This window comes from Nannobrachium achirus (genome assembly GCF_963921795.1).
Source record: "Nannobrachium achirus genome assembly, chromosome: 6".
Taxonomy (NCBI): Eukaryota; Metazoa; Chordata; class Actinopteri; order Myctophiformes; family Myctophidae; genus Nannobrachium; species Nannobrachium achirus.
In genome coordinates, this window is record NC_137815.1 from 62676815 (window position 1) to 62701112 (window position 24298).

Sequence of the window (24298 nt, forward strand, 5' to 3'; positions counted from 1 at the left end):
CTTCAACAATGACCAACAACATGGTCATCTTGTCTCCCCCATGGTACAAGTGGAGTCACCATCCACTTCTTTTCACCAGATAATGACGAGTGTCACACACAATTTCTCCCAGTTCCCCTGCTGCTCCATGCTAACAGGTGCCCGGCCAGCCAGTAGGAGTCACTAGAGCTGTGACAAAGACAAACTCCTTTGCTGGCTTCCCCACTCATGAGCCAATGGATATCGAATACCTCCGCCTATCTCCATCTACCAATCATTTGGATGCATCTAAATTAATTGTGGGCTTGGATGGCCGGCTGAAGGCGACTGATGACAGTCGTCACAGATTCTGTAACGGTTCTGCATTACAGTTGTTTTTTCCCCGAATTGTTACCACACACCTCTACTCTACCCACACCAAGTTATCTCAGTCAGCAAACTGAGGTGTCGAAGCAAAAAGAAAACTGTTATTTATTTACCCTCTTCCTCGTCTGTATTCTGTTTTCGCTTCTTTCTGGACTTTGAGTTTTTCTTCAGCTTCAGCTCCTGCTGTTCCAATATGAACTGAGTCACTATAAAACAGAAAGGAGAGCAGAAAGTTAGGAAAGTCCTCAGAGTCCAACTGATAAGCACAAGGCCCAATTACATTCACCAGGCTCAAAATAAACAATGACTTCGGTTGATGTTATGCCCATACTAAATTGATAATATTAGATTAGAATTCCTACAGGAAACAGGAAAACATTAGAGAAAATGGGGGAAATGAGTTAAAAAATAAAATAATTCCATCAATCAACTCAAGTCACAGGTGGCGAAATGAGATGATGAGAAACACAGAGGGAGGGACGTAAAAAAGAGAAAGGTGACCCACCCTGTTGCTCAGTCTGAGACTCACATTTCTTGTCGCTGGTGGGCTCCGTGTGTCTCTGGATGTACCCCTCCAGGTAGCACCTGAACTTGGGCGACGGAGCAAAGAAGGCCAGGCTGACGGCCGTGAGCTCCCAGCCGGCTGCCAGGCTCCTGGGGCTGGTGTTGCCCGTGGTCTGCCGGACCAGCTGGATGTACAGCTCGTCCCTCAGCCCCGGCATGTCCCAGCACTTGGTGACAATGAGCAGGGCGCAGTGGCGGCGGTCCAGCCGCGAGGGCCGGTCCCCCATGTAGGCCTGCACCAGTTTGAACATCTCGCACGCCTCCTTCCGAATGGCGCGGTTGCTGGTGACCAGCATGGGCTTCTTGATGGAGCCGCGGTTCCACGAGAGCATGTTGGCGATGGAGACCCGGCGGCGGAACAGGCCCTGCGTGTGCATGTTGAGGTGCTTGCTGGCCCAGTCCTCCATGCCCATGTCTGGTGGCGGGGGCTGCCGTAGGGTGGCGTAGGAGAGCTGGTAGGCGGAGCCTCCTGCCCTGCCTCCGTCCCCGGCGGCTGCCTCGCGGTTGTCATGGGCGGCGGGGCGGTGTGGGCCCAGCGAGCTGGTCCGCCCGTCTACCATGCCTTTCTTCCTGCTCTCCAGCTGAGCCTGCAGCTCTAGGGTGTTCACCTGCAGGGATGAAGAGGAGGAGGAGGCAGGAGAGATGGACAAGAGAGTAAGTAAGGGAGAACAGGAGTTAGGCAAACAGAAGTTGAGCAGGAGGGAAATGAGGGAGGGAGGGAGGGAGAGGGGACAGTGCAGCAGAACTATAAACTGTGTGAGGGCAGCTGCAGTATCTCTTTTGTGTGACGGCAGGAGCTGGGCTGCTGTTCTCCAGCTCAGCTCTGCTCTGCAGTGCTAGGGCTCAGGGGGGCGATTGAAGCAGGATCGGAACATTCATTTCCTAAAACTGGAAAAGACTTATCCCTCACTGTCTGCGAGGTATGGGAGTTGGAACTGGTATGGGTGCCATGTCCCTCAGAAGCCCTGGCTTCCAGTTCCAACTCCTCTTCAACACTGCTGTGGTCAAGTCTCACACAAGTCCTCTCTGTGATCCCTAATGTGGGGCTTTATGGTCATAAGGAACCCCTCGCCGCCCCTTGCAGAGAAAAAGCCAGCGGTTCCGATGCACTCTCCAAATAGCCAGGAACAACACACGACCGGAGCCAAATCAAAGCTCAAAATTCATAAAACACGACACGTTGGCGTATCGTTTGAATAAGACTATGACGTTATGCAGACTATGTGAGTGCCAGACATGCTGGACTTTAGATTTAGGGTTTCTCCGTTAAATGGAGCAGATGATCACTGCGGCTTGGCAGGGTTTCGGCAGCGGTTTCTATACGCTTATATGGAGTTGATGGGTCTTAAATAGGTGGCTAGGGGTCAAATCCAGAAGACCAAATTCAACCAGGGGCATTTTTAACTAGGTACAGTCTATTATTCTTTTCACTCTTTCCATTACTCTTTTATACTGATAGCTTACAGATGCACCAAGAAAGAGTGGTGACTTAGCGGTGTAATAAGTTAGTAACAAAATGTCAGTTCTCCAGAAGGCTCTAAAATGTCAAATATCCCCACTGAGTTGTACGGTAAATTGCTTTTTTTGTCTTAAGTCTTCGTGTTTCAATTGTAAGCCTTTTAACGAAGGAAGAAATGAAGGAAGTGCTGAACATTAGGACATGAAATGTATGGAATAACATTCCACACGGTCATAGACGGAAAGCCATAATCTGTATGAGTGATTACATGTGTATGTGTTGTGTAAGCATGTGTGCGTGTGTCACGACGATAGAACAGCAGGTATGAAGAACATTCCAGGACAGGCTTAGAGGGGTCAGTCAGAGCGCTTTGGCCAGTGTCTTAATATTGCTATAGCGCTGCCAATAACAAATAAACCGTGGTACCAACTCTCACTTCCCTTCCCTTCTCTCATTCAACTGCCAAACCTGGGCCATATGGCCCGCAGCAGCCTTCCTTCCTGAACAGGGGAAGCCATGTCCTGAATATCTCTGCCTGGGCATGGGCCCCTGATGCCCCGCCACAGAACTGGCATGTGGGTATAGGAGAACTGCTGCGTGGGGCAGATGGAGGATGGTAAGCGGGTGACAGGTGCTGCGGGGATTGTGGCCATTATACTCCGCGGTGCCCACTGTCTCTAATATCCAGGACCAGTTGTGCATTGAAGATTGGAATGTAAGAGGCGTTACCCACAAAATGGCTTCTGTTCCTTCTCTCGCAGCCAGATAGGATCTGTTGCCCTTATTGTTTCCATCCCAGAGCGCTCTGCAGAATTAAACAGTCGCTCTATGGTTTCACTGGAGTCCTGGAACTCATTTCTGACAGGCCAGACCGTAATGTATGGAGGCATGGGTGTGATTTTGTTGAAGAGGCTTTAGAGATTAGGAGTAGCAGATCGTGGTGCTCTGCTGTGTTGCTTATACAACTCTTTGGAGAAACTCGAATACTTCCCTTAATTCAAATCATGCGCACCTGTCGTAACAACATTTGATGACGAGATATTCACCGTTGAAAGGCTTTTTGTGTGTATGTCCATGTTCTGCCAGGTAAAAAAATATATATTGTTGTTGTCGGGTGGAAACCTCGTATCTCCAAGTTTCATATGTGTACGTTCTTACTTCTTTCGCAAAGTAAAGCCCTGCTTCATCATACAAGGCCGTTGCACAAAAGTAGTGAAAACAGCAGATCTACAAGCACACAACACCTCGCGGTGCGAGGCGTTGTGTGCTTGTAGATCTGCTGTTTTCACTAGTTTAAATCATTTTTAAAATGATAAATGCAAAACGAACGGTTTTGGACATACAAGGTTTTCACCCGACAACAACGATATCGTAATCAAATTTACTCTTGTTACGTTTAGGACCCAAGGTGCTTTTCAAATCTTATCGGACCATTCTTTCATTTAAGGATCTCACAGGAGGGAACAACGATACAAAAAAGGGTAAAACATGTTTTTGTGGAGCAGAACTTGGCCTCATGTGACACGCTGAAGCAGAATTCACAGAAAATGGGCTCCTGGACAGGCACCAGCAAACTTTAGTACTTCCAGACCAAATTAAATTGAATCCATGTAAACCCCCATGAATAAACACAGCACAGAATATTAAAGACACGATTGAAATCTTAACCAAGCAGGAAAATGCGATAATATTGGATTTATCAAAACGGATTACAATCTCTGTTGTTATTGTCCTCAATTAAAGCTGCAACCCGTAACTTTTATGGCCTACCCGGGGTATGAGCACGGGTCCCCCTGCACGTTGGGATGGGAAGGCAAGACGTTTCTATTAGTTTCATGCAATACCTCTTGCCAACCAGTAGTGGTTCTACCTGGCCACAGGATCAAAGTCTCAATATAAGAGTAGGGAGACCACCTCCAGCCACCGCAGTTGTGGTAGTTATATTGAATTAACATACTTATACATACCATATACAGATGAAATGGTATGCACTTAAAATAAAAAAAATCACACTAGGGTGAAGTGAGCAGTGCTATTTATTGTAGCCATTGTAGCCGCGCTTCAGTTTACTTAAGCCCGGACATTTTTTAACGCGTTTTCCCATTGGTTTTTGCCCGGACAAAGCCAGATGTTGGAGCTATAGCTCCTGTTCCAGGAGCACCGCTCAAAAAGGGTAAATACATTGCAGCTTTAATAACATGCAAACAGGCTTGCATGACTGATTACCCAAGGGACTGAATGTACATAGTGCATACATGCAGAGATAAGTAGTGATATAGTCTCCAGGTAATTAATTATATGTCAATATATCGTCACTGTCGGGTAAAAGTAAAGCCTTGCTTCACCATTAACCTCGCCTCACCAGGCTTTCTGGGGGAAAGCCTGGTGATCGTTTACAACGGCCGGTTTGATCCAGTCTAGGTGGAAAGGGTTAGGGTTAGGGTTAGGTTATGCATTTGTTTGTTTCCCTCTCTCTCTCTCTCTTTCTCACACACACACACACACGTCACACACACACAAAACACACCTGTGAGGATGGTCCTGGGGTCTCCGGTGAGGAGAGACTGGCCTGGCTAGTGATGCTCTTTTCCAGGGTGTCCACCTTCTCGTACGTCCTCTTCTGCCTCCCTTGGATCTCCAGGGAGCTCAGAGCCGGGTTGCAGTGGTTCCCTGTCCTGCTTAGCGACCGGGCACTGGCCCCGCCGCCCGTGACGTCCTCTCGCGACGAACACCTGCCCGTCGATCCCCCTCCCCCTCCGTACCACCTGAGCGAGTCGGCGGGGGAGCGTGTCCGAGGCACCAGCGCCCTCTCATTGCCCATTTCTGGCTCCAGCACCGCCCTGACCTCCCGCATGGTGTTGGAGCGACTCACCACCTCCCTCATCTCCGCCATCAGCCGCTCGTTGAGGGCACACAGCTCCCCGCTGCTACCCACGGACCCTGGCCTGCCACCGGCTCCACTTCCAGCGCCCACGCGCCTCCTGCTCTTCCTCCTCAAACTCGGTGAGGGCCCTGTGGAGTAGCCGGAGTCCTGGTAGGTGGCTGTGGCCTGTGGCGTGGAGCTGGGGAAGTCCTGCGAGGCCTGGCTGCTCTGCCTGCTGTGTCGCGCCTCCATGGCCCGTTGCACGGTTGCCTCCAGGGCACGCCAGGTCTGCTTCTTCTCTAGCGTACCTGGACCCGGGGTCCCTGGCTCCCTGTCCCGTGGCTGCCCCCGGGCCTGTGCCTGAGGCTGGAGGTGTGGCTGATGTTGTGTCACGAGAGGCTCTTGCCTCACGGTCGGGGAGGGTGTGCGTGATGTGCGTGTGGGGACAGGAGAACCGGACAGGTGCCCCTGCTTGGGGTCCACGTTGACCATGTGCTTGATACACTCCAGGCCTGCTGGGCTGTAGTCAGAGGCAGAAGGGTTCCTCTTGTGTCTGGAAGAGCCCGGGTGGGAAGAACCGGGGTGCTGGAGGAGGCGAGGCTTCTGGAGGCTCTGGGTGGGGGTGAGGCGTGACAAAGAGAGCCCGTTGTGAAGGTGAGCCCCCTCCACCTCCATGTCCATCGGGGGCTCATCGTATATGGGGCACTCTGTCACCGGATCGTCGTAGATCGCCGTGCAGCCGTACTGCGGAGAGACGGGGCGAGGCGTCCCCGTCTGGGATCTGTGAAGCAGTGGGCTCGGGTGGCCGCTCTCGGAGGCCACCAGGCAGAAGCTGCCATTACTAGCTTTTCTCAGGTGGTGTGCCTGACGGGAGTCGGCGGCCGATTTGCCAGACGGGGCAGTCTTATATCCCTGGGTGGAACCGAGGTGTCCCTTGTTGCCGACAGGGTGGAGAGTGAAGGTGTTGGATTTGCTGTGAGCACTGTGGTGAAGATGCTGCTGAACGGTGGGGATAGGCTGGCTCCGGCTCATACTGTTCACCTTCACTAACATGGCCGCCTTAGTGCCTGGTGGGGGCTGCCATCTTTGAGCCAAATCTCTGAAGGAGAGAAAACAAAGACGTATGAGCGATGAGTATCATCAGTAAAATAAAAACAATATAATCATAACAGTGGTAAAACATAAAACATTCAACAGTTAAGACTTGTGTTTATCATAATACAGTTCCATACACTGGTTTTCAGACACGCCAGTAAGTATTCCATCCATTTTAGAATGGGCTACTTGAGGCACGGAGGGCTAGAATCCAGAAATTCTTCTCTAAACATTTCGTTGACCTTCAAAAGCCTGCACTCCATTTTTAGTCTGGAGGGCCATAACATCGCAGTTAAACCCGTGAGACAATAACTCCAGTGTGTTGTGCTAACCGAGCTCCCTTGAGCGCTCAGTGAATAAGAGCTACACACACAGAACTGAAACCAATCAAGAATCCCTGCAACTCTAGTCTGTGATGGGATGGTGTGGAGAATGTGTCACACATAATCGTCGTTGTCGGGTGGAAACCTGGTATGTCCAAAACTGTTCGTTTTCATCATTTAAAAGAATGACCTAAACTAGTGAAAACAGCCGCGGTGCGAGGCGCTGTGTGCTTGTAGATCGGCTGTTTTCACTACTTTTGTGCAACGGCCTTGTCTGATGAAGCAGGGCTTTACTTCGCGAAAAAACATACACATTTGAAACTTGGAGATACGAGGTTTCTGCCCGACAGTGACATAATGCTGCTTGCCAGCATTCTTAACTTAATATACCTCTTTCTAGTGTTGGACCCAAGAAACAACATGGCCTCGGGTTTTCTGAAACGGCCGACGAACGTTTGGAGATGAGATCAGCAGATGTTGATTTGAGCACTTAAGAGTTACAGTTGTTTTACTGTCTCACTCTTCACAAGGCCACAGATAGAGCTTAATGCCTCCCAACTTCCAGCTTCAGATCCTCTGGCAACAATGCTAATCCTGACAGCAGCAGAAAATAATCTGTCATTAATCTGGTCACACCGCTACGCTCTGTTGCACCTCACTCCACTCCCAGCCTCATAATCATCCCCTGAAATCAAGACTTTTCCAGCCCTCCGTTGATCAAACACTTGTCCTCTCGAACTGAGAAGTATAGTTGAAAGCAGGCATTAACACACATGTGTGCGTGCGCACACGCACGCGCACACGCAGACACACACACACGCAGACACACACACACACACACACACACACACACACACACGCAGACACACACACACACACACACACACACACACACACACACACACACACACACACACACACACACACACACACACACACACACACACACACACACACTCAACACTATATATATATATATATATATATATATATATATATATATATATATATATATATATATATATACACACATCACTTGTGGGGACAGTCAACATAACCCCTAACCGTTGTGGGGACCTACTATTTTGTCCCCACACTGTCAGAGGTCCCCTGCAGGTGACTGTGTGAACATGCGTTTAGTCCCCATAAGTATAGCTAGACACACACACACACACACACACACACACACACACACACACACACACACACACACACACACACACACACACACACACACACACACACACACACACACACACACACACACACACACACACACACACACACACACACACACACACACACACACACACCTACAACTGACTATTATGACTGACATATACATGGTGTACCCAAGGTCAAGCGGATATTCTCTATAATGATCAACGGTCGAACCATGCTTTGTGAGCGCAGATAAACAAGTGCACAGCCCAGGCCCAGGGACTTACCTTCCTCTTCCTCTATTCCCTTTACTTAGCTTTCAGCAGGGTAATTAGACTAGATCAAAGCTGATCACCTTCTGTCCTCGGTTCATCCAAACATCAACACATATCTACCGTGCAGAGGCTCAAACTAAACCGTTCAAAGGCTTCCCTTCCCCGCTAAGCTCCATGACTTCGTGGAAAAGTGGACTGTAGGGCAGGAAAAGAAGGAAAGAGGAAAAGGAAAAGGAGGCGGAGTGCCCCCCCCCCCCACCCCCCCCCCCCCCCCCTGCGAATGTCCCTGCATCTCTCTGGAACAATACTTTAATAATTCCCCTGAGGTCCCGACAACCAACGCAAACTTCCTTTTACTCCCCAAAGCTAGAGCGTAACATTTCTCCCTCCCTCTCCTTTACACCCCCCCAACCCCCCCTCCCTTTCTCCTTTATAAGTGAGTCACGCTACCTCGGTGGTTTGAATGTAAACAGCCACTCTTGTCTTCAAACGGCCCTACAGATATGGCATCCATTCCAGGCACGGCCTATAAACAGCTGGGCCTCAGCCACCTGGCACGGGACCAAGACAGACTGCCTCAACCGCTGTCGGCGTTGGGAATGCTCCAGATCGTCGCCTTTTTCCTCAGACGCAGTGACAAAATATACCCTAGTTCAGAGGTCTTCAACGTTTTCAGGCCAAGGATCCCTTAGTTGAGAGAGAGATGAAGCAGGGACCCCCACAACCCATAGATACCATACAGTTTCATCGTTTGACGGCACAATCATCTGTAGTTTCATGTCAATTTGTGTTTTCAGATATTTAAACACTTGAACCGTCAATAGTAATAAACTTGACCTTTCTCTATGTACTTAGTCTGCTCTTTTTGTCCTCTACAGTCTACTCTATACCAAACCTCTTTGCCGAAAATAGCGAGGCGTTGTGAGCTTGTAGAACTGCTATTTTTGGCTAAAGTTCTCAGAATATGGACGCTAGGGTTTTCAAGTGGTTAATATAAAAAAGGAGAAAAAAATCTTCTATCACACAAAGATGTATTTAGAGGACCCCCTGAGGTAACTCTGAGGACCCCCTAGGGGTTCCGGACCCCCTGTGAAGACCCCTGCCCTAGTCGAACCATTTTATTGTCCGGCACACACACGCACACACATTACCTGCGTGTGAAGAAGGGGAGCTGGATTCACTGCTATTGTTTAGTAACTAAGGGGGAGGGGGGTTGGGGGAGTGTACGCATAATGTCTGGGTACATTGTAATTTGAAGAAACACTGCACATACAAACAGAGCAATTACCGTTAAACACTTTTGAAGAAAACAAACCCTGCTATTTGTGCACAAAACTAACCTTGCTGCAATGCAAAAGCTCTGTGTACAGTACACACCATTTCTATTCCCTTTCAATTGTACACACATCATTTTGTTTTGATTGTATTGTTCCACTTTTGCGTTGGCAATGACAACACATCTTTTCTCATGCCAATAAAGCACATTGAATTGAATGGAATTGAATTGAATTGAATTGAATTGAATTGAATTGAATTGAAATTAAATGAAATTTAACCATTTTAATTTCAAAGATCCCCAATTATAACTACTCTCAATGGTAAAATTATTGATACAAATCTGCATTGATTAACTTGAGTAAAATTTGCAAAATAATATACATTCTCTTCTTTTTACTGGTTTTCCAGTGCCACCTGTAGGCCGGGCATATGAACTACAGCATTTTGCATTACATGGTGCGTTCCGTGTAAATGCAGACAATATGAGCCAATGCGAGGTGTAAAGGCGATCTCATTTTGAAAACGAATCCAAAATGAGATCGGCAGCGCCTCCGTGTAATAAGGGCCTAAATGAATTGAATTGTAAGTGTCTGTGACTGTATGGGTAGTTGGGGAGGGGGGGGGGGGTTGATGGAGGGCAGCTGTGAACGAGCAACCACTCTTTGTGCTCTTTGAAACACTCTGTGTACAGTACACACCATTTCTATTCCCTTTCAATTGTACACACATCATTTTGTTTTGATTGTATTGTTCCACTTTTGCGTTGGCAATGACAACACATCTTTTCTCATGCCAATAAAGCACATTGAATTGAATGGAATTGAATTGAATTGAATTGAATTGAATTGAATTGAATTGAATTGAAATTAAATGAAATTTAACCATTTTAATTTCAAAGATCCCCAATTATAACTACTCTCAATGGTAAAATTATTGATACAAATCTGCATTGATTAACTTGAGTAAAATTTGCAAAATAATATACATTCTCTTCTTTTTACTGGTTTTCCAGTGCCACCTGTAGGCCGGGCATATGAACTACAGCATTTTGCATTACATGGTGCGTTCCGTGTAAATGCAGACAATATGAGCCAATGCGAGGTGTAAAGGCGATCTCATTTTGAAAACGAATCCAAAATGAGATCGGCAGCGCCTCCGTGTAATAAGGGCCTAAATGAATTGAATTGTAAGTGTCTGTGACTGTATGGGTAGTTGGGGAGGGGGGGGGGGGTTGATGGAGGGCAGCTGTGAACGAGCAACCACTCTTTGTGCTCTTTGAAACACTGAGAGTTTTCTCACTTACATCTCGTCGGGAGCAGGCGGGGGGGGGGGGGGGGGGGGGGGGATGATGTCACCTCAACACCAACTGCAGACAAACACCACAAAACAATTCTAGGCTCACTGCGGCCCACTGTTTAGCATTGGACTGTTACGACAGGAAACCGTTTGCAACCCAACATCAAGGCTCCTCTGATAATTAAGCGGCAGAGGAACACAGGAGAGGGACCACACAACGCAAACCACAACAGTCGCATACCGCTCCCATTATGCATGAGCAAATAAAAAGCCTTCCGCTCGTGAAAATCTGAATTAATTCAACTGCCAGACAAAAAAAAGCAAACGAAAAACTTTTTGAGAACGGTGAGTGTTGTTTTGCGTGAGTGGTGTACTTTAACGAGGAGTGACCCTGAACGTGTACTGACCACTACTTCCTGTCCAAAGAGGCCCATGTGGAGGGGGCGGAGCGAGGGCTTCCCTATACAGCACAAACAGGAAATGCCGAATGTAATGTTCATGTACTGCACGGCGGCCGGAAGCACGGAACTAATCCATGATGCTTATGGAGCTTATATCAAGCTTATATAATATCAAGCCTCATAAAAATCTTGGCTTCATAGATGAGAAAATTCTACTTTCTTAGGCCGCTAATCTCTTAGTATGTGGAACGGTGAAAACGGCAGAGTCTACATATTGTCTATTCGGGACACAATGGGAGAAATGAGACACTATATACAGTAGACCTATGTATATAAACTGGTCATGTCTGACTATATCGTCACTGTTGGGCAGAAACCTCGTATCTCCAAGTTTCAAATGTGTATGTTTTTTCATAAAGTAAAGCCCTGCTTCATCATAGACTGTCAAGACTGTCGCACAAGACTAGTGAAAACAGCAGATCTACAAGCACACAATGCCTCGCGGTGCGAGGCGTTGTGTGCTTGTAGATCATCTGTTTTCACTAGTTTAAAACGTTTTTAAAATGATAAATACAAAACGAACGGTTTTGGAGATACAAGGTTTCCACCCGACAACGACGATACACAAATTCTTCTCAAAGTGGGGTCTGCGGACCCCCAGGGTCCTTGCTTGAGGGGATTCCAGGGGGTCCCCAGCTAAATAAATGGTAACTCTGAGAGTTATAAGTTTGAGAATCATTACTACATGTCCTCTTCATATTCATGCCGAATGACATCAGGACTGTTTTTATGGCCAAAAACAAACAAAAGGAAACCCTATCCTGTGGATGGGGCTGAAATGGAACTCATTCAGGGGCCTGAGAAGGCACTCTGCTGAGTCCAGCTCCGAGCATTGAGAGATAGGGATTTCATTGGGCTTTGTCTCTGTTGTTTGTCATTGTCCCAGCCAGGCTGGGGCAGGGCTAGTGTGTTGTTCAGGCCCTCCGGCATCCACACATTATGGTGTGTGTCAGCAGCAGAGCGAGAGAGCAGACGCGATGAGATGATTATCACGATCACATGGGGGGGACAGTGGCCAACTCCAACAGCAAAGGCTGTACACTGTCTTGGGTCTCACACACTGCAAATCTGCCTAATCCCATTACACCGCTAGAACAACACTCACATATTACAGAACCCCGGGTCAACCAAACAAAAAAGTAAAGTACAAACTTACAAACCCCAACCAAAAGAGAGAGAGGGACAAAGAGAGACAAAGACGAAAATGAGGATGAAAAGACCAATGAGGACGAGAGAAAGAGAGAACAGAGCTAGTGAGACTGACAGAGAGAGAGGATGGGAATGTGTGTGTAAATGAGAAGAAGGGGGGGATTAGTCGTGGGAGAGTGCGGAGAGGGAATGAGCGGGAAGGCTGGCATTCCTCGGGGCTCGTCGTTCAGAGGCCTCTAGGGCGTGTGTGTGTGTGTGTGTGTGTGTGTGTGTGTGTGTGTGCGCGGTGTGTGTGTGTGCGGTGTGTGTGTGTGTGTGTGTGTGTGTGGAGCCTCACACAATGCATTGCTGTGCCATCGTCCCGGAGACGGCCCTCTAAACAGCAGCAGTGGGGTTGAGGGTCGGGGGAGTGAGGGAGGGGAGCATAAAAACAGAGGGAAGGAGAGAGAGAGAGGAACCGTCCTCAACAATCAAATCAGAGGCGGAGAAGAGGTCGTCTCTTATGTAACCCACGGTTATGTGCTGACACACCACCGTGTTTGCTCTGCTCCAATCGTGAAGAAAGTTGTTTAACAAGGGCGTGTGTTGCTTGATGCTGTGCTAGCATGCCTACCTGTCTGTCAGGCATTTATCTTCTGTTTGCAAAAGGAGGGATAATACGGCATCATTTTGCTCTCACAGGGTTTGTGAAAAGACATAATTACCATGAACTGAAGACAAACAAGAGAGAGACCCCGCATTTTTCAGGATTTCTCGCATGTTTACAAAGTGATCATCTCCAGATCAGCCATTCACCCGTGTCCACACACACACACACAGACACACACACAACACGACACGCACATTCCTAAAGAACCTAGGAAGATAGCTAGCACGACTTGGGACTCGCAGGACCAAAGGGAAATGGAAGATAAAATGAAGTTAGTGTCCTTTGGAGCCCCAACTGGGTAATTCGATTGGCCCATGAGGCAGCAAATCAACTTAACGGTCAGCAAATTTCCATTAGTCTCAGCAGCTTGGGTGTCTCACGCCCATGACCAATGGCCCGGATACCTCCGCCGCCGTTCTGAATATCACTGTGGTCAGACGGTCTCAATAGCCGACTAAATATATGCAACTATGGGGGCTATGCTACTAGCAGATGTGGTGTCATTTTCCTTAGCAACGGAATCCTGTGTGTTAATTTAACTTCAATTAACATGCATGGATTTTCCACTGTTTCTTTCCTTCCTGAGGTAACCATTGTTGGAAAAGTCATCAGCTGAGTCATTTGGGCAGATAAAATATGGATTTGGAGGTTCTTAAATATACCGCCTCCTTCCTCTGGGACTAACTTTGCTCTGAAAAACAGGGGGTTATTAATACCATCATCATCTGCAGGATGGGAAGAGGAAATGAGGTCACACGGACTCTGGCTTCACAATCACAACCCGAGTGAGGACCAATGGGACGAGGGAGATCTGCGTAAGAAGGAAGGAAGCCGAGAAGACAAAGGAGGATTTTCTACAGACATTACTATGCCGTGGCCACTTCAGCAGTGTTCAAAATTCTATTTATCTTGCTGAACAAACCGCCGTGCAAAAAAAAAACGGGGAAAAAAAAAAACACCAAAGGTGCAACTTGAAAGGATGAGGTTTCAACGACAACGATAGGCCCCCTATAATGCCTGTAACTTAAAGACACCTACAAGGTTGAGAGAGAGCCAGCTGTCCTGAACAGCTGAACCATCGTGGCCTCCCTCCGCTGAGCCAAGATGTCTACCAGCTGTACATATCTGTGGCACCCGCAGACCCACCCTGCCTGCAGCACTGGGCCCCGGGCCAGAAGGGTTGACCACAGGGAGCCCTGCAGACCCACCCTGCCTGCAGCACTGGGCCCGGGCCAGAAGGGTTGACCACAGGGAGCCCTGCTTGTCGTTACTCAGGGGGCCAGAGTGAAAGTGAAGGAAAGAGACACAGCTCTGAAACATGAACATGTGTGTACGCATCGTTCGTCTGTGTGTAATCTGACAGGCAGATCATATTAGAAAGCTCTTCCTCAGTTACCACCAGTAAGACTCCCTAATCGGGAGATAAGCGCCCGTCAGGTCACATGCAGTGTCCAAAAATGTGTTAGACAAAGAACGGCCTGTTGGTGGCGCTAAATGGGACAGATCCATGTTGATGACATGACTATAGCCATACTGTGTACCACTTTGCAATATTTTCTGTAGGAGCAGTGTCCAAGAATGTCTTTTGCAAGAATCGGCCTCGTGTGAGAAATGAGGGGTGGGGGTTGTGGTTTGGCAGCCAAGGAGTGTGTGTGCAAAAGGTTTGGCATGGATAGGGGCAATGGTGGCGGCGATATGAGTAGGGGAAAAGTGTGATGTGACGGACAGACTGACAGACAGACTGACTGACTGACTGACAGACAGCCGGTGGAGTTTTGATAGTAACTGCGACCTGACGGTCGCAATGATATAAAGTATTCTCAAAGGAAAGAAAGAATGATGGCTGCAAAATCATGAGTTTCAGTAGGCTGAGGCTCCCTTGCACAGAAGCCATGTTGGAAAGAAATTGGGCCTCTTCCTTACGTCCTTCACAGGTCTTTCCAATAATGAAGACTCTGTTCAATTTGTATGGCCCCCTCATTTTGTCCCTCAACTCTACACCAAAACTCGCCAACAATAGCCGATCTATTTTCACCAATATTATTCACTCCACAATAGGGAAGCTATAGGGTTCAAGTGGTTAAGGAAAGCTAGTGGAATTGTATTTTTTAAAAGAGAGAATGCCATGCTATCAAAATAAAACAAAAAGAAAAGAGGTTTTGTATGCACTACTCTAATTAAGAAGACACATAAAAACGTAGCTCTGTAATCAGCGTCTACACAGCGCTATAAACTCAGCATTTACAACAAGAGAAAGTGAAAAGTCGACATACATAGCTATAAGAAATGGGGACGATGTCACTCACTGGACCAAAAAGAACTGAGGTAATGTAACTACATCCCAAGTTTAAAAGAGTAACTTTTTCATTGTAAAGGGAAAAAAAAACACCCCCGCCTATATCATTAAGTGCAGTCCTAAAACACCATCTGGAGAGAGACGAGAAATGAGCTTACCATGCTTGGAGCACAGAGATAAAACAAGCCATAGTATTTCCAGTGTGTGTAAAACGTCGCTGCTGGGTCCTGAGAGTGGTGCATGGGAGATGAAAGTGTGCAGAGGCTTGTGCTCGCCCCTATAAACATGTCATTGTGTGACTCATTGAAAACCTCCAAAGTCAGTCTACCCTTACGAGACTCATCATTTCCTAAATCAATTCGGCGGCCATTTCTCCTAGATGACTCACAGAGTGACAGTCACATCGAGGAAACCTCAACACATTTTTGTTTATGTTCTTATTTGTGGGGGGGGGGACTTCTTTGAACTCTCCAGACTAAATAAATACTTAGTTAAACAGCGATCCTAAGGTGAAAGGGACACGTGTTAGAGTGAATTATGAATCATGAATTATTTATGATTCTACTTATGTCCTTGTATGTACAAACACGATACTAGGCTTGGATATGAGCCTGCAGCTCATTTAGGGCGGCCATAACTGAATGGTTATGGGTGGGTGGAGAGGCCGTCTTGCAAATCGTCACTGTCGGGCATAAACCTTGTATCTCCAAGTTTCAAATTTGTACTTTTATTTTTCTCGCAAAGTAAAAGCACTGCTTCACCATACAAGGCCGTTGCACAAAAGTAGTGAAAACAGCTGATCTACAAGCACGTTGTGTGCTTGTAGATTGGCTGTTTTCACTAGTTTAATCATTTTTAAAATTATAAATGCAAAACAAACGGTTTTGGACATACAAGGTTTCCACCCGACAACGACGAAATAGAAGGTCACCAGTTTGCCCCCCGACCCGGCCAGTCTATATCAAAGAGTCCCTGAGTAAGACAATTTCCCCTTCCGGGATGATACAATACCCCTTTTCTTTAGCTAGCCATAGCCCCTGTGACAACTGTCACAGTTAGGGCTGTCACAATTATTACATAATCGCCTAATCGCAATTATTTGACATAATCGTGATTATTTGTCATAATCGTCATAATCGTTTCCATGTTGAAAAATAGTGGAAATAGCAGATCTACAAGCTCACAACGGCTATTTCCACTATCAATGTTATTTTTTAAGTATGAAGTTGTCAAATTATGTGATAATTTCTTTCTATATTTAGGTTATGTGTCATATCTACCACGTGCAACTTCAAAGCCAACAAGCCAAACAGTAATGTAATTGTCAGCGACAAAAACACAATTAAATCGTTAAATTAAATTTGAGTGACAATTAATCGTCATGTAAAATGCCATAATCGTGACAGCCCTAGTCACAGTTGCCTTTAAAAACCTTTGTAACATTTTAAAAAGATCTCCACTTTCAATTCAAATCACCTCACGACTAAAGAGGGAGGTTTCACATTAGGCAATGAAATATCAGCGTCAGCAAAAGGTTAAACAGCAATCTCTCAATTGGGAGTCTGTACATGTTAAAGAAACTGGCTAACGATGCGGAACAACAAGTTCTAAGAGTTTGATGTCATGTCAGCCTGACTGCCTCGGACTGAATGCAGTCAGGCTTCAGAGCGACGCTGTATCATTACAGGCTTAAATGAGAGGGCACATACTAGTCATTTGGCGTTGTCTATTCAGCAGCATAACTACGACTTCCTGCTGGAGAAAGCTCCCCAGTTGACCCCGGGGACAAATGGGCTTAACTAAGGGGCTTTTCTTCCTCCTAGTGGACCATTATGACCCCTTAGACCAACCCACAGGACAATGGAGTGCTGTGACCCTCACGTGAACCACTTTGGGTGATTTCTGGGTTGCCGTGCTGCCGCGCTGTCATGAGCTCTCCGCAGGCAGTAAACATCCACTCAAACACAAACTATCTGCTCTAATTTCAAAGTAGTTTGGAAGGCGGCCCACACACACAGAGGGCATGGGCACGCAGGCATGTGGTTCACACTCACACATATGCCGCAGGTTATCTATGGTGAAATATCATGCAGATGTTACGTGGAAGATGACCCATGTAGTAATGCCACACATGCGCACGCGCACACACACAGGGGTGTCGCACCAAATTCTGGGCCCCGGGTACAAGTAGTATTCACTGCGGGCTCCCCATGAATGTTCTTCAAGGGGGAGGGGGTTTAACCTATTTAGACTGGGAACGCATTATTACGCACTATTTTGTGCTTTAACTATTGAAAAATAGCAGATAATAGTGCGAGCTTGAAAATTTGCGCTCTTTGAATATTTTTTACCCGATTCTATAAATGCCTTTCAAATCCTTCTAAGGGTTTTGGAAAAACCTATGTTTCTATGTCAGTGCATGGTGCTCAAACTTTTTCATCTGAAGGACCCCCAACGTGATATGTATTTGGCCACGGACCCCCATCTCAAAATATTTAGTTCCAGGGACGCCCCAGAAGCAAAATTTCAGTTACAAACTAAAAGATCTGCACCCATTTTCATGACAATTAAAAAATAGCAGATCTACAACCTCGCAAAGCGGCACTCTGTGCCGTGCTGTGAGCTTGTACATAAGTATAAAATAATTAAAGGCCCACTTCACCTCTGGGACAACCCTATCTTATTGTATTGTTGTTTGGGACATGATCAACACAATCCTGAGTTATTTTTTGTGTTCAATCTGTGTTTTTAGATATTTTGGTATTTCAGCATGTACTAGTGATGCATTTTGCATCATCAGTGATGCGTTTTGCATCATATGATGCAAAATGCATCACTAGTACATGCTGAAATACTAAAATATCTCAAAAAACAGATTGAACACAAAAAATAACTCAGGATTGTGTTGATCGTGTCCCAAACAATCACTAGTACATGCTGAAATACTAAAATATCTCAAAAAACAGATTGAACACAAAAAATAACTCAGGATTGTGTTGATCGTGTCCCAAACAACAATAAAATAATATCGGGTTGTCCCAGAGGTGAAGTGGCCCTTTAAGGCCCATCCACCTTGGGCCCTAGTAACTCAGTCCCACTTCCCCCCCCCCCCCCCCTTGTGACGCCAGTGCGCGCGCGCACACACAAAGGTGAAATACAGTACAGATGTTACTAACTGGATGATCAGTTCCACCTTTCAGCACCACATCATGCAAACAGATCAGTGCGCCTCTGTTCCCTGGACCCACAGCCACATGTGACACAGTTGTTTACCTCTGGAGAACAAGGTATTTTCCTGATGAGCCCCACAGGCTCAAAATAACCAGAAATTCCCAGGACATGTGATAAGACTTGGCCAATGAGTAACAGCTTTGGACATGCGCGTACACACGTGCACGCACACGCACACACACACACACACACACACACACACACACACACACACACACACACACACACACAGTACACTCCCTGCTCTTACACACGTTAAGACAGATATGAGCCTTTGCCGTTACAAAGAGCGAGAAGGGAAGATGACTCATCCAAGATAACACAGATGGTCTGTCGTTGGAAACTTTGGAAACCTGTCCACCTATTATGACCACTCCTCTGATTTATTTATAGAGCGAAAACAAAAGGGAACCAGCAATGGAACAAATGGGAATGTCCCATTTTTACACAAAGAGCGCTATTGTTGTTTTAGTGTGTTTTTAAAAACATTCAGATGCTAAATATGTTCCCACTAGTTCTGTAAAAAGAAATGTAAGGTAAAATGTAAGGAAAATATGGGAATACATTATCTTGCCAGGAATTGTTTAAAATAACAGAGGAAATCAAAAATGTATGAAAATAGAAACACCATAGAAATAGAGAAACTTAAAAAAGAGAAATGAAAATGCTATGACCAAAAACAAGCACTAAAACACCTCCAGTAAATCGTCGTTGTCGGGTGAAATCCTTGTATGTCCAAAACCGTTAGTTTTGAATTCATCATTTAAAAAATGATTGAAACTAGTGAAAACAGCCGATCTACAAGCACACAACACCGTTGTGTGCTTGTAGCTTTGCCTTGTATGCTGAAGCAGGGCTTTACCTTGTGAAAAAACTACAAATTTGAAACTTGGAGACAGTAAAGAAATCTAAGAGGACAAAAACTTTCTGGAAGACTCACAACACTTTAGTTCTGGCTGGGTCCATACAATTAAGACCCCGTCGGAACCTTTTGGTACTCCTCCTAGTCCTAACCAACTCCCAGCAGTTCCATCTTTCACCCTTATTCTCATAGCCACTGACTCCTGTCATTATCAATAAGCCTGTAGGACGGCTAATGAAGTGCACATCTCCTCGCCGTTCCTCCCTGACCCCAAACATGAGACCACTGAGTTTGTTTTCATGCATTTGGAGCTGTCACATTCCAGCTTCTCTCCGCCTTGCGTGATGGTTTCTAATTACTCACTAAAGAGGATAGCCGGTGGAAATGTGCGCGGCCATATGGCTGAGTGCGGTATCGAGCTACTGAGTGCTCAAATGCTCCTCGAGCCCTGATCTCAGCAACACAGCAGGCCATTGTGTTTTGGGGAGAAGTGAGAAGGAGAAGCTTTTGGAAAGGTTGAGTCATATGGGGATGAACATGGAGTTTAGAACTCCCACACCCTGGGGGTTAAAGCACAGAGCTTCCAGAAGTGGTCTCTAACAGCCCGGGCTGAACAATTAGTTTCCCCATTTACCTTCATGTAATCCCAGGAGGTTGGGGGCAGGGTCAATGGGGAGATCTGAAAAAATCTGATAAGCAAGGAACCAAGTAGAGGAGCTGCAGAACTGACAGCAACAGCAGGGCTGGCAGATCTTCGTGTTATTAACCAAAGACAGCGACACTCTCTCACATGTCTCTCATGTGTTCTGCGTCTGCACACAACATGCATGATGCAATTCTTAGAAAACCCTGACTTGAGAGGTCATGCAGCCGTGATCCAGGTCCATGGTGGTTTAAGTCAGTGTTTCTCAAACTTTTAAATTTCAAGGTCTCCCCTTAACTTCCATTTGTACACTGTCAGAGTTACAGACTTGTATGGGTCCATTTAGACCCACAGAGTCCCTGGAATCCACTTTGAGAAACATTGGTTTAAGTTAGTCATTGAGTAGTGTAGAGAATGGTAGTGTAGTCTCTAATAAATGGCCAGCAGCCTTCTAGGGTTGTTTTAGGAAAATGAAATGAGCGTAAGTGCCAGGGCGGAATGAAGACGAGAATAAGGACACTAAAAGACAGCTCCGGTGGCCCTGGGCCAGGGGTAATAGAAGTGGCATGCCTGGAATCTGACTGGGAGGGAGATATGGTGGTTTAGACTAGGCCACAGCGCTGAGCACATGATGGGGTCTCTTGAATGACTTACTGTTAGGGGCTCCGCTCCACCACGCAACACTCGCAAAGAGGGGAAATGTTATGCCCTGCGATATGACTGCGAGCCCGCCTTCCCATTTGGTAGCGATTTGCTGAAATTGTTGAGCACGGTTCACAGCCCATGCTATGGAAATACGGGGGCCTATGGATCGTTTCAGATAAGTGAGAATGAAAACACAAAAAGGCGGCCTGGAGATCAGCCTGACTGGTCAAAAGTCAAAATAATCCAGTAGGCTCTCATAGCCCAAGCATTTGAAAGTCATTACAAGTCACTGTGCCACATGTATGTGATGGCTATATCACCTTCCAACCCCTTATTTCCACATGTAATAAGATCCCTTAATACAAGGGTCTTCAACAGGGGGGTCCGGGACCCCTAGAGGGTCCTCAGAGTTACTACAGGGGGTCCTCCAAATCTTTGTGTGATAGAAACCTTTTTTTCTCCTTTTTTATTGCGACCGTCAGGGAGCAGTTTACTATGAAAACCTCCACCGGCCGTCCGTCGGTCACACGTGCGGTCGACCGCACGTCACACGTGCGGTCGACGTGTGACGCATCACTCTGACATCACAGAGTCCACAGCTGATGATGTGGCGTGATGTCATACAGTCCACAGCTGATGATGTGGCGTGATGTCATACAATACACAAACAAGCCCTATATAAAGGGGCAATTCTCACCAGGGAAGAGCAGACTTTGTGTGATGTGTAGGTTATCTGCTTTATCTGTGGAGAGTGTATGTCACAGAGTCCTTTTATAGCGATTGAAATCATGATGAGGTCACGATGAGTCATCTATGCCCAAATATAGATTTCTAGGTCAGATGGCCCATGGAGTTTGTGATGTCAAACCTAGCAACCCAATATAAACAAACCTGATGTCAGACCTGAAGTATCCTTTTATACCCATATATGGAGATACAGAGATCTCCATATATGGGCATATTAGAAAGCCCATATATGGGCATATACGGATGACATCAGGGATATCCATATATGGGCATAAAAGGGACAAGGGCTTACAGTTAAGAGATCTCCATATATGGGCATATCAGAAAGCCCATATATGTTCATATACTGATGACATCAGGAATATCCATATATGGGCATAAAAGGGACAAGGACTTACAGTTAAGAGATCTCCATATATGGGCATAAAGGGACAAGGACTGTTACAGTAGATATAGAGATGTCCATATATGGGCATAAATGAACAAGGACTGACAAACACTGAGATCTCCATATAACCTATGGGAATATAAGGGACGAGGACAATGCGTAGCATTGTGAGCTTGTAGACCTATTTTCTAAATATTGTTGTACATTAAAAACTTGAAATGGGTCGTTCTGCATAGTACTTGGGATTTGTTGATGTAAATGTTCACATAGAGTGTAATAATTGGTAAAACAAACTTTTGGCCTATAAGCGACCAACGGTCGCTTATCTCCCGATTAGGGAGTCTTACTGGTATTAACCACTTGAACCATATTCTGAGAACTTTAGCCAAAAATAGCCGATCTACAAGCGTTGTGAGCTTGTAGATCAGCTATTTTCGGCAAAGAGGTTTGGCGTAGAGGGGAAAAAAGAGCAGACCAAGTAAAGAGTGAAAGGTCAAGTTTATTAAATGTTGACGGTTCAAGTGGTTAAATATCTGAAAACACAAATTTACATGAATCCAAAATACACTGATGATTGTGCTGTCAAACGATGAAACTATATGGAATCTATGAAAAGGTTGTGGGGGTTCCCTGCTTCATCTCTCGCTCAACTAAGGGGTCCTTGGCCTGAAAACGTTGAAGACCCCTGCCTTAATAATTAGGCTCAATTCCCTATTCCCAGCAATACAGCAGACGAAACCATGGTCTGTTTGTAAAACCTAAGGTCTCAGACGTTCGTACCTCTGTGAGTCTTTGCTGCTCTCAGAGCTGCTGCCATCTCCCTGCGACCTGCTGTCTGCCGCCGACAGCTCCAGCTCACTGTCACCGGTCTCCTTCTCGCCGGTCTCCTGGGCTCTGGAAGCGGTCGCCTCTCGCTCCGGTTCGGCCAGCGGGGTTTGGCGCCCCTGGCTTCCCACGCTGCCTATGCTCCCCGTGGTGCTGCTGTGGTGCTGCCTGTCGGAGTCCCCCGCAGCCTGAGCCTGCTTGGCTTCGGTGCAGCGTTTCATGGCCTGTAGTTGGGACAGGGGCACTATGTCTCCGCCCTGGGGCCGGTGCCAGACGGTCCGGCGGCCGGAGGAGTTGTAGTAGTAGAAGCGGCCACTGTGGGGGTCGAAGAGCTCCCACCACTGGTTGCCGTCGGCCTGGCGGACGGGGGCGCCCAGCGGGGGCTCCCAGCCGCACTCGCCGGTGGCCAGGTTGACGTACATGCGCTCCCGAGAGCGGGGCTCCAGGATCTCCACCCAATCAGAGCTGAATGAGAGGAAAGAAACAATTTTTGTCGTCAGCTAAAATAAATTAAGACAAAGACACTGGCAAAAACAATCACAACAGGGTAGCGTTATATGCTCAACTGGTCATCAGGAAGAAAAGCTGTAAACAGCTCCCGCTGTTCGGCAGGCTGAGGAGCATGGAAATGCCTGGCCGTCCATATGGACAAAGTGCAAAGTGTTTGTGTCCCTCTACATGCATTGTGTGCGTGTCTGGATCAGCCGCGATGACGTCACCGCTTTGGCGCCTAACAGCGGAGCAGCAGGAGCAGCGCTATGTGAGTGCTCCCTGACCAAGGAGACAGGTGGACACACTCAGCAAGGGACCCGGAGCCGCGCCAGAGCAGGGGCCCAGACCAGAGGGGCCTGAAGAGAAGCCATCCGTTCATGGTTCTACTAACTCAACCAGCATACAGCGATTGGCACTTTAAACAGTGGTTAACCAAAACTAACGCACAGCACACATGAGACAAAAAATAAATAAAAAATCACACCAAATGTGAAGTGAGCGGTGGTCGTGCTTGCATAACATCTTCAGACTAGGATTTGAGTCTAGGATGTACAGGCTATGCTTCACACACACGTTTTGCTATGGCAAAACGCTGAGGAAAAAGGCTACAGACATACGACATATGACATCACTAGACAAACATGATGCTACGCACACATTTTGCTATGACAAAACGCTGAGGAAAAAGGCTACGGACACACGCACAGCTACGGACACACACACATTTTGCTATGGCAAAACGCTGAGGAAAAAGGCTACAGACATACAACATATGACATCACTAGACAAACATGATGCTACGCACACACATTTTACTATGGCAAAACGCTGAGTCAAAAGGCTACGGACACACGCACAGCCACTTATAGGAGCGGTTTGCACCGCTCAAAAAGTAAATACATGATATACACTTATAGATAAGGTGTGTGTGTGTGGGGGGGGGGGGGATACGTAAAAGAAAACCACACCCAGTGTGAAACGAGCGGTGCTTTTTATGAGTTTATTTCATTAAGTGTCCGGTGAAGCTTAGCCAGTGAGCCAAATGTGGACATACGTAACTACGTACATACAAACAGACAAAGCCTCTACAAAATTCAAGAACATAGCAAAATCATTGTATGTTTTTCAGAAATTACTACAATAACAAAAACTGTCATTAGGTTACACAGAATGATTGTTGAGAATGTATTTATTAAATATTTAAGTCCATAAGTCCATGTGAAAAAGTATGTGTAGATCAGCCATTTTATG

General features: G+C 46.6%; 1 protein-coding gene across 2 annotated transcripts in view; it reads right to left on the reverse strand.

The window, feature by feature from the left end:
- The window catches only part of arhgap46a (Rho GTPase activating protein 46a), a 58074-nt gene that overhangs the window by 15742 nt on the left and 18034 nt on the right, over positions 1-24298 (reverse strand). Inside the window, exons 2-5 of one of the 2 annotated variants that reach the window (XM_080727423.1) lie at positions 22511-23020; positions 4896-6330; positions 875-1517; positions 459-551 (exon numbers count right to left, since the gene is read on the reverse strand). In XM_080727423.1, the coding sequence (XP_080583549.1) occupies positions 459-551; positions 875-1517; positions 4896-6330; positions 22511-23020 (2681 nt within the window). Of the gene's footprint in view, positions 1-458; positions 552-850; positions 1518-4895; positions 6331-22510; positions 23021-24298 lie in introns of both variants that reach the window. The other variant, XM_080727422.1, reaches the window with a different exon arrangement.